The sequence below is a fragment of the Lepisma saccharinum genome, chromosome 19 (assembly GCF_977018435.1).
Source record: "Lepisma saccharinum chromosome 19, izLepSacc3.1, whole genome shotgun sequence".
NCBI classification, from domain to species: Eukaryota; Metazoa; Arthropoda; class Insecta; order Zygentoma; family Lepismatidae; genus Lepisma; species Lepisma saccharinum.
The window spans coordinates 48,320,789-48,332,652 of record NC_139247.1 but is presented as its reverse complement, the minus strand read 5'-3'; the positions used below and the strand labels follow the sequence as shown (position 1 = coordinate 48,332,652).

At 37.6% G+C, this 11,864-nt stretch overlaps 1 protein-coding gene across 1 annotated transcript; it reads left to right on the top strand.

Moving 5' to 3' along the window:
- The first annotated feature begins 1,429 nt into the window (after positions 1-1,429).
- LOC146003141 (uncharacterized) lies at positions 1,430-9,810 on the top strand. Its single transcript, XM_083141320.1, has 3 exons — positions 1,430-2,085; positions 7,098-7,526; positions 9,322-9,810. The coding sequence occupies exons 1-3, from the start codon at positions 1,590-1,592 to the stop codon at positions 9,375-9,377; spliced, it is 981 nt and encodes a 326-aa protein (XP_082997446.1). The 5' UTR covers positions 1,430-1,589; the 3' UTR covers positions 9,378-9,810.
- Positions 9,811-11,864: the final 2,054 nt, after the last annotated feature.

The window sequence follows — 11,864 nt, the reverse complement described above, 5'->3', positions numbered from 1 at the left end:
TGAGCTTAATTTTGTAGAAAAGCATGTGGTATGTTCTCTTACTTCTCTTAAAACTTAGATTACAGATTTTATTTTTCGGTATTTTAAAATAAGATCAGTTTGTGGCAAAAGGCCGCCTCTGTAACCATAACTTAAAATAAAAAAGGAATGAGTCTTTTAATGCCAACAACACGTATTTTTGCAGAGCCTTTGTAGCTGAATTTCGTTGATTTTTTTTTAGAAATGATAGTTTTCTCAATTTTATCAACCACCGTGTTCAGTTAGAGCCTAATGATAATGATACTATTTACACTTTAACATAATATTATTTTGTACATGTTTGTACAGAAAATATTTCTTATTTTTATTCATGAGAACATAAATGTGTTGTGTGACAACAAAATTCAGTTCGTTTACAGCTTAACTTTCATATTACGCTTTCCTTTTGTATGAACTTCACTTTTCACTACATATTTTTTGTTCCCGTGCTTTTCTTTTGACAATATTAGAGTATCTAAGAGCCTAACAAATTATCATTGAATGATTGCGAGATTAATGCACTTTCAGCAAAAGTCATTATGAGATCAACAAATTATTTTTGAATATGAATACATAAATTAATTCTTTCATCTGAAAGTGACTTAAAACCATTGTTTTTTTTTTAAATTGCACAATTAAAAAAACATGACTTAAATCAAACAACTTTGTGAGAGAGTAAGTGTAAATTCCCACTTATATGTACAGTAGGATGTACAAATATTGCTCGGCGAATTGTCCAGGGCTATGTTAATTCATTTTTCTCTTGTTTTTAAGGAATACATTTTTATGTATGCTAGTGCAGAGGTTGTCAGCAGTTTGTTTGACATGAATATGCAGATGGACAATTTGCTTGGTAATACTTATACATCCCACTGTACAGGAAATAGATGTTCATATAATTGTAGTCATTTCCGGTAAATTCATGCTTTTAACATGTAAACGTGGTATTTGGATTTAAGAATAGATGTATTGAACGGTGGCGAGGTGTTAATATACCATCAAAAGCTAATCCCTGGGTTCAATTGTTAATAAGGCCACGCTATCGCTCAAGCAATCTGTGTTCAACACCTAACAAGAAACCACGTGCGTCTCGCGTGCAGCTTTTCGTTTCATATACATTGCCCAATGCATTCGACACGCGAAGACATATCAGCCGCATCTAGATTTCACGTTACAACTCCACGAAAATTCCTTCCAAGCCGACGTTGTCGCATATGGCGAGCGCGCGTGTGTGTTTTTTTCAGCAATCGCATATCGGGTACTTTGGCGTAAGCAGTGGCAACATGGGGAAACGAGCGGTTTACTACCCTCGTTTTCGTACATGAGAGAGTAGGCCCTCAGAACGGGTGGGTGATTAGGGGATTTTGTCGAGGATAATGATCACGGTGGATTCACCAAACCGTGTTGCAGACATAGTTTCCCAGCTTGGTCGGCAAAGTGTGACTGGGAATAAAAGCAAAGAGGTTTTATTGTATATGCACACTTGGGAGTATAGCTCCTGATGGACGTGTGTTAAAGTCGAGACCGTTCTGTGTCGATATTCAGATCACTAGTCTCCTCAAGTCTTGATCATGCAGTGCGCAAGGTACCTTGCGGTGTCCCTTCTGGTGCTTCTGGCTGGTGCCGAAGACACCCAGAAGCTCAGTTTGCAGACGTGCCTCGAAGAAGCGGACTCGAGTTGTATCAAAATGGTTGCCCTTAGGAGGCTGGACAATATCTGGAAGAAAGATTCCTTTCACATCTCCCCAGTGATCACCATTGAGAGAATGTCCAACGACACCCTTCTGGAGGACGCTCCGTCTTCTGGAAGATCTCTTGGTTGGGCGTCCGTCACAGACTCCAAACAGTTGCCCGTTACCCTTCCGGAGGATCCTCTGAGGAAGGACGACGCTCTGGATGACCTCTTGATGAACAAGATCGGCAGGTTCTTCGGCAGCCATTCCGTGAAGCTTGATCTGGAAGGGTTTCTTCCAGGAGTGTCCCTGAAGATGTCCAAAGGCCGCATCAGCCCGAAAAGTTTGGATATCGGTTTGGACTTCCCAGAAAAGGATGAAGTGGAAGGAAGAGGTGAGTTGCTAATATTTATTTAAAAATACTAATTTATTTCTAATTTTATTTTAAATGCTTTTTGCCACTTTCGGGTATGCAATTCTATCATAGATCACAGTGAAACATGTCTAATAAACTGCTTGTGCATGACAAAATAAAGGGTACAGGGATGCAAATACAGTCTATGTTCATCCAGTGCAGTGTGCTACAAAGAGAAGTATCCTTGGTTCGAATCCTGGGTTCATGCAATAAAATAATTGTTAAGTTATTTGTAGTGTTAAGAGCCGCGGTGGTGATTGCCACGAGGGAGACCCGGGTTCTACACCCGGGGTGGGTGATCTAAGTTCGGAATTTTTTCCGGACTTGTCCCTGCATAAAGCGGCTCTGGGGCTCACCCAGCCTCAAACCATTGGGAACCTGGGAGTAAAGGCGGCCGGAGCGTGGTGTTGATCATATCACCTCGAAAATGGACTAGATCGAGAATGTTCGGCCTCCCCTACAACCACATTCCCTAAATGTGCCTTCATAGCACGGTGCTATATGCACGGGAACTTTAACTTACTTAGGCCAGGAGGAATTCTTTTATGTGTTGGAAGAAAACAAAATATGTGGGAGCAATGGACAAAATATTGGAGAGAATAATTTAAAGGCCTACGAAATAATATTTCTGTTGGGAAATGTCCTGGGTTTGGTTGTGCTACAGAGTTAGTTAAGTCGTTCTTAACATTTCAAGACCATGCACCAGGAAATATTCCTAAGCTACCAAGATAAGTTTATGCCACAGTCCAAAAGGAAAGAAAGCTATACACACCCTACAATTACATATTCACATTGCATCGTACCATAAACGCACGTAGGGGGAGATAGAGATGGGCACCGAACATACTCCATTTCGGCCATTTTTGGAGATGATGTTATCAGCACCACTCTCCAACTACTTAAACACCCTACGCTTGCTCCCAGGCACCAATTTATTTGAGGTTGAGTGAACCTCAGAACCGCTTTATGGAGGGACAAGCCCGGAAAAATTCCGATCGATTGTCACCCGAGGAATCGAACCTTGGTCTGTGTGGCAGTCAGACGCCCTACCAACTGGACTCCCGCTGCTCCTAATTAGACAGGGTTGCTACGCATCTGGAAAAAACAGGAAAACAGGGAAATGTCAGGGAATTTGGATTGGCCATGAAAAATCATGGAAATGTCAGGGAATTTTGCAGATCGTCTGGAATTTACATGCATTTTGGAGTCTCCACGAGACAAAGTTGCAAAATGAACAAGCTTTTTATTTCCACTTCTGGATTCGGTTCTTCTGATTCCACTCCCATAAAAGATTCAGTTTAGAAACTTGTTCCTTTCGTTGTTATGATTCTCAATCTTGTGCAAAATTATGGTTCCTTCAAATTTCGGTAATAAATTTTCATTTTTAAACTAGATTTTAGAAATAATATCAAAGTAAAACTTGTAGTTCAGATATCTTATTGATAACTAAAGTACATTGACAATGTGATCATAAATATCGGGATGCTGCGTACTCATAAATGCAAACAAAAAGCAGCATTTTGTACGACACCATAAATCCGCTAGAAAGTGTAAAATTTTGAATGGTTTATGAAGATTATGTTGTTTATAAACTTTCTCTGTTGTTTCTAGATCCTGGAGATGTGTTATGGTGAAATAATGTACCTCTGTTACCTTAGCCTGAAGGCTAGACGCACGTGATTAGTACCCGACACATTTGATGCCGATTGTAATTTTACATTATTCTTCGATTTTTCAGGTGGTTTTGCGCATCTAGAATGAAATTTGCTTTAAAAAAAGTTGTGAAAATGAACATTCATCTTAATTAACGAATCTATATATTTAATTGAAAAACACAAGGTTCATAAGCAAAAAAATCATGATGATTAACATGTCTGGAAAAAAATCATTTTTGGACTGGAAATCCTGGAAATGTCAGGGAATTTCATAATAAAAGAAATCAACCCTGTTAGATTTAGATATGCAATATTTTGACAATAATATTTCGTGTAACTTTAGAAAACACAGGAATATCAAACTATTTACACCTCTTAAGAGTATGAAATTCTATTACAGATCTCTTATTCGTACTGCAATCCTATCTATGTTTTATAGCAGTTCAATATTGATTCATATCAGTCGCTTTGTCTCGCAGTTAGACAAATAAGCCAATTTGTATATTTCACTTAATATTAATTATAATTTTATTGTGCATCTCCCTAGTTGCTATAGTTCATGAGATAGATGGGTCATACTGACTTGCTACATCGCAGTCAGGGTTACCAGTATTAAAATGCAGTTGTACTGAGGTAGCAACTGATAACATTACTGTTATTACTCTACACCGCACACCACAATACCGCTACATGCATCTAGGCTTTACAAATGTTCAAAATATTTCTATTTGATAGAAATCCAATTTGAAAAGTGTTTTGATGTAGAAGTAATTCCTGTGATCTACAATATACTCGCACTTATCATTTACAACTATTATTTTCAATGCATCATGGGGCTGACCTTCGCTGAAGGCACATAAATATCTGCCTCACTTCCATGTAGTACATCACAGTAAACTACATATCTGCCGGACAACGAGGCTGTGGCCCGTATAAATGCAGTTTATGCTGTGGGTCGACCTACAGCCAGGATAATTCTCTGCATGCCTGTGTTTTGTCTTTCTGTGTGCTGAGTGCCACTTTACAGTCTCATCTTTTAGCCTAGGTAAGGAGCTTTTACTCCTCAGAGAGAGAGATAGAGAGAGAGGTATTCATTTTAGCTATGGTTAAAATATCAACCTACTAGTAAGTGCTAACGCATACCCACAATTCTCTTTTCAATGAATTATAAGAGTTTTGCCAGATTAGGGTCTAAAATATTATTTTTCTAGTCTGCAGACAACACCCGAAATAAAATGGCGTGAATTGCCACATTAAGGGCATGCGGGACAGTCTCCGCCCGGCTTTTCCCTCCGAGTCACTGTTGCCAACTTACCTGTCTTGGAGCCAGATCTGGCTTTTTCGTGCACTCGTTTGGCGTCGCCCCACCCCCTCTTATATTCCCAGCTACTTTATTTTTAGCGCTGTGTTGACGTTAAATTGGCATAATATTGTTATCAGGGAATCCTTTATTTTCGACTTCGTACGACCATGAGATGGGTGATGCCGTCGAATCTAGATGGTGAAAACTAAGAATAAATTGTCATCAATTTAGAGTTAACGGTAATAGCAGCGCCCCACCCCTTTGACAACTAACATTACTCTAGGAAACACTTCGCAAATCTAGCTCCTTGAAAGTCAGTTTTAACTCCATTTAAGGTGAAATTTAGCTCTTTTATGCGCACCAGGTTTTTGGTAACACTGCCAGGAGGAAAGGAGAAATGCATTGGGCATATGGGAGTATTATTTGATTTTTTATCTTGCGAATATCAAACCTCTGATGGAATAGAAAATAATATCAATGGGAAGAGGGTAGTTTGAAGAAGTGATTGCCAAGCAGAAAAGTCGAAACTCCCATTTGATTAGCCGTAACTTGATGTTGAAGTTGATTCCCCATAAGGAATACATGGGATTCCGAAAATTCTTAATCTTCATATTTTTCAAATATCGTGTCCAGAATTAATAATCAACTAATTAATTTGTTTGATTTATTTTACTTTCCTATTCTGTCACTTTTAATTAATCGCGAAGATGAGGGTGAAAGGTGATAATATGAAATGGATGAAGGGACAATCACAAATATATATGGACGAAACAACAAGCGCCCCACAGAAGATTATAATGTCTTTGAATTCAGACGCCAGTGCCTCGCTAGTCTGCAAAATGCACAGGGTGTACTACATGGAAGTGAAGAAAGGGTCACTCCTTACACCACACATTAAGTTTTAATATGCTGTTAAAAAACATACATAACATGGTAACATGTACTTAAATCAGCTCAGAAAGACTCTTGGGGATTGGACCTACAGTTTTCTGGAATCCGAACCACTTGTATGTAGCCTCAGCGATGCACGATAACGAGACCCTTTGATCAGTGGCGGCAACTTATATGGTCCACCCAATAATTTACTTTGTTATTATACTTTTAATTAAATCTCCGCGCTTAGAAAAAAAATGTTTCAGCACCATACATTCAAAGATTTCTCACAAATTACTGACTGTTATCAAAATATTTCGTAATAATTTGTTGTCCTATATTATTTACACTCTCCGTAATCACATCGTTATTAGGAAAGAATTAGTACCCGAATCTGTAGACACTCAAAACTCTCAAAATAGGCAGACAAAGGCACTAAAATTCGTTTCAAGATTATTTTTTTTCATAAAGCAGTTGTCTTCGAAATAGACACTTACGAGTGTAAATTGGCTGAATCGTTTTTATACGTAAAAGTCTACATTTCCTGGCCAAGAAACAAAAAATGAAAAATTGAATTTAGTGCAAATTCTCCGGTTACTTAATTCGTCCCTACCGAGACAAAGAGCAGTATCTGAGTTTTCTTGATTTTTTCAAAAGAGCATTGTAAAGTTTGTGATCATACATTATGATTGATTGTACTTTTGTTTTTCAGGGGTATTGAAATGTGTCGCAGCATACAGATACCTAAAGGGCCGTGCGTTTTGATGTGTGTGTTTGCATTTTGGCCGTTGGGAACTTTTTTTGAGATAAGCCCCTTTGTCTCGGTAGGAACGTCATGACATTTTTTTTATTCCATAAAATTACAGAACGTATCTTTGAAAGACATTCAGCCCACCGAATGTGTTTCAAACGATGGCGCCACTGGCCTTGAATACAAGATGGCTGCAGATAAGATAATGGTCCGGAAACAAAAGAACCTGCGCAGAACCGCGTGTCATGTGCATCGTACTCGCGCATGTAGGGGAGACTGCAGCAGGTTTCCCCGTGATGTAGGGGAAGATGCGTGAAGACTTCTGCCCGAATGTTTGTGGTCGCTCTAGAGATATTTAAAAAACATGGAGTTTAAAAATAGAATATCATGCATGTTGTACTCTTTCCAGTCAGAAGACACCGACTCGTCAGGCTGCTCCTCCCTCTGGTGATCGGATTCAAGATGGCCGGCGCCCTCATCATGTCCATCGCGATCGTGAAGGTCTTTTTGATCAAGATCTTCTTCATCAGCAAGGTCTCCTTGCTGTCGGCCGCCATGATCGCCCTGAAGAAGGTCATGGAGCAAGGCTTCTTCCCGGCGCAACCTGCCTACGGATACGACTACTACGGGGGACAAATGGCTGGCGACAACTCCGGCGCTTACGGTAGCTACATGTATCCTTACGGACAGTACTCTGCCGCCGGATCGGGACCTTACGGCGCCACTGCTGCGGGTGGAGATTTGGCCGCGCAGTACTCTGCATCAGTGCCCAGCACTCAACAGCTCATAGCCAATGCAACTGCTGCATATCGGGCAGCCCTTGCCAAGAAGAATGATGGTAAGAAATGAGTTTATTTTAGCTATAGTGGACTATTTTTAATTCAAACTTCGATAATTCGAAGTTAGGTAATTGGAACTTCGATAATTCGAACTTTGGTAATTCGAACTTTGGTAAATCGAACTTTGATAATTCGAACTTTGGTAATTCGAACTTTGATAATTCGAACGGAACTTTATTCCCCTTGACATTCACTTTAATGATACATGTTTTTGTTAATTCGAATTTTGGATAATTCGAACTTTTTCGTGTCCCCTTGGAGTTCGAATTATAAAGAGTCCACTGTGTTTTATTTATTTTTTAATGTCTTATTTCAGAAGGCGGAGTTAAGACTGTACTGAACCTTTTCTCCACTCAACAATATGCATAAAATTAATTACACGTTAATACTAAGGGTGAGCCGATACATTTTGAATCGATAGCCATACCGATACAGATTCTTGAAAGTTGTAATTAAAAGTTTTTCAACGCATTGATTAATATTAGTGAGCCAATATTCCACTCCAATTGTAAGCATCAATTTACCAGAGTTTTGCTTTAAAATATTTTCTTAAGAAATACATCAGAATATAAAATTACCTACTATGCAACCACAAAATACAGTTTTTCCACATAATATTGGTACAAAATCAATGGAAACTTCGAATTTTGCATAATTCCCGGACACCGCAAACAATCAAGACACGAGAAAAGTATCGGCCGATATCGGTAAATCCAACCGATACTTTCCGATACCGATACGACTGTTATCGGTCGATATCGATACATCAGCATCGGTATCGGCTCAGCCCTAGATAACACATTAAACACAAAGTACACTGCTATAAGGCACAGTAAAATTTCTCTACCGTTAAAATTTAACAGTGTGCTTGTTAATTGACAAAAACGGGATGTAACTGTTTCTTTTTTAAATTTGAATATTTTATCATATTATAAATTACAGTTGCGTTCACCATAAATATATTTTTAAAAACTGAATGAGTAAAATTATATTAATCAGATTGCATTTCTATAATCAATAATCTATATCTATCTATAATCCATAATTATATATAATCAATAATACAACAATTTAAGATCTTCATTTATTCGACAATTACTTCTCAAAGAGAAAATTAAAGTATGATAATTGTTGTAATTTTGTTTCAGATTGTCATCGTTTCAATTCTTGTATTGTGCTCTCATCTAATCTCATCTGCAATCTTGGCGGTTTACTTTTTCGGCAAGATTTTTACCATGCCTTCTTATTTGTTATTTTGGCCTTTCATCCTGTCTTCGTTGTTTTAAAATTTTTAGCACAGTTATTCATTTCGTACAACTGTCGTGCAAAGTGAGCATATGGCATTGTATATTTTAATTTTTTAAAGTTTTTGCAATGCAAAGTCTTTTGAAGTGTGACGTGAAGGGGTTTCGGAGTTAGGGTCCGCACATTCTGGGTTGTTAGTTGATGTCAGCACCACGCTCCGTTTCCCCATTACCCAGCAGAGTTGCGTCCTAATATCCATTGCTTACAAGCTATTTTGTTATGTTGAACCTCACCCGCTAAATAAAGGAATCTAATTATTACTTAATTAATATTTTTAATAATTATTTAATTATTATATTTAATAATTATTTAATTAATAGTTTTAATAAATATTTAATTATTATTATTATCCATAAAGAGTGATGAAAACACAAAATTATAACAACAATACACAACAAACAATAATAACTACTATTTCCTGTGTTTGGATGTAATTCTATGCCAATTGTGATTTGTTTTTTTACTTTCTTCTATGTTTTTCCTTTTCAGCAACTAGACGTTATTCTTTCTCTTACCGAAGACCGACTAGGACACGCACTGGATAATGAAGTGCCGTTTCAATACCTTCAGAAGTAGCTAACGAATTTAGTCATGTGCTTTGCTTGGACTCGCATCAAAGTGTGAATGTTTCTTTACACTTGTTCAGTCACAATGTGAGGATATCCACGCAACAGTACAATAATTTATGCAGTTATCGAGTCATCTAACTTATTATTTATTATTTATTTATTTGTAACAATACTTGGTATAATCTATAAAAAAGTTGCATAGAAAAAATTATACGTCTCTGAATTTGCTCTTTTGCTCAATATTGTTGATTCCCTACGTTAAGAAATTACGACTGCAAATGCAGAAATTGTACATATTCTCAGTAAAGAATTTATTTTGAATTACTTCATGTATATATTTTTTTCCGTTTAAGAATACTTGTGCATGATATGAATAAATGTAGTTTTTCAAATAAATTAAATTAATGTATTTTATTCATGTTCTGTGATATCTATAACATTCTTCTATGATTGTGGAAGTTGGATATTTTATAGATTATGTTAGAGCATTTTAAAAATTATGATACTCTGCTCAATTTTGTGACTGTTTAGTTGCTTATGCCTAAGTAATAAACAACAGACTGTGTACATAAGATAATATCAATTTGATTCTACGAAGGTTGCAAGCAATACTATACTATATATGATGTAATTTTATGTTTAAACTAGCTGATTAGCCGGTGTTTCCCGGGTATTTATTTATCCCAATCTTGTATTAGACAGGAAAATAATGAATTCTAACTATAGTGTAAAATGAACTTGGAGTTCAACGGCATTGGGAGTGTCACTATTCATCTAAGCAACCCCGACAACTATGGATTCCACACTAATATCGGTCATTTCCGATTATTTTTACATATCACCCCTTCCCGTCCCCACCCCTAGGGGTGCCAGGGGTGTCTTACCCCCACAGTATTTCTTTCTATATTGTAAGTCATATGTGTACCACGTTTGGTCATCGTGAATGTAAGCAAAAAGCTTAGCGACTCCGAAAACTATGGATTCGACACTAATCTAGGTCATTTTTGAAATTTCATTTCTCACCCCCTCTCTACCCCCTTGCCGATAGGTGATGAACTTGGAGTTGAACGGTATTGGGAATGTCACTATTCATCTTAGCGTCTTACTCCCACAGTACTTCTTTCGAGATTGCAAGTGATACGTGTTCCAAGTTTGGTTGAAATCGCTCCAAGCGTTCGAGAGTTATGCCTGATAATATACACACATACATCCATTTTTATATATATAGATTTGGGAAAATTTTATGTGCTAATCAATGATGACACCAGGGGGCGGTGACGAACATCCTCTACCTTTACCCCACAAAATAAGAAAAACTTGACAAATTAATGCTCAAATATGCATTACTACTCACTTATTCTGGCACCGTCACTGACGTCAACCACACTTTTCTATATTATTAAAAAGTTTGTGTATTAAATTTTGATATCTACTATAAATTCAACAGCTTTTTTGTAGTATGTATCATAAAGTAGGTTCATAGTTTGCAAACCTATGATATAGCTACTGTTTTAAGTAAAATTATTATTTTCATTTTTACGTACGCATGTTTAAATATCTTGTGTTTTTGTGTACAAAAGCTGGTTTCAAGTACGTTCTTCTTCAGTGTGTGTCCTGTGTTGGCAAAGCAGGTAACCACGATATGTATCTTTCGATTCACAGGGTCCCGGGTTCGAATCCTGGACTAGGCATGGATTTTTGTGAGTGTCCATTCATCAATTTCATCGTCTCATCACATCTTCGCAAATTAGCCAAAAGTGGCACAAAAACGAAGTAAAATAAAGCAAATCAATCAATCAATCGATTCACAGTGTTACTACTGTATTTGTGCTGTTTGAGCAGTGGTATAGGTGATTAGGGGGGGGGCAAGGGAGGGAAGGTGCCCCCCGCTTTTGCTCCCGCACTATACTAAACCTTAGCTACCAAGGGAAAGTAAACTCTCCTTGCCCTCCCCCCTCCAAGTTTTGGAACCGAATCGGCGCCACTGTGTTTGAGTATGCTAGGATGGTTAGGTTTTCTTGTCTTAGTATTTTTGTACTTTCTTCTGTTCTGTGGCGTCACATTTCGAGAAGCGTATGGCTTCTGTTCTGTGTTGATGTGAAACGAAAAGTGAGGCACCATTTTGCGATGCGACCATGCGTTCAAATTGCAACAAGATTGTTCCCTGATGTTTTCTTCCATAGTTCAGCCCGTCCATGGGCGTGGGGGGGGGGGGAATCCGTCGATCCTCCCTTGAGCTTATCACCATTCGTTTTAAGTTACAAAAAGCAGAAAACTTGTTATTTTTACAGTTAATAACAGAAATATATCTAATTTGTTACATTCGAAGAGAATAACCAAAGTACGTATAAACTGCATTACATCTAAAAAAAATAGTGTAAAATGCAGGAACCCTTTTATATTTTCACTCTACCAGTTAATCCTAAAAATAAATGGTTAACAAAATTCAAAATTATATAAATT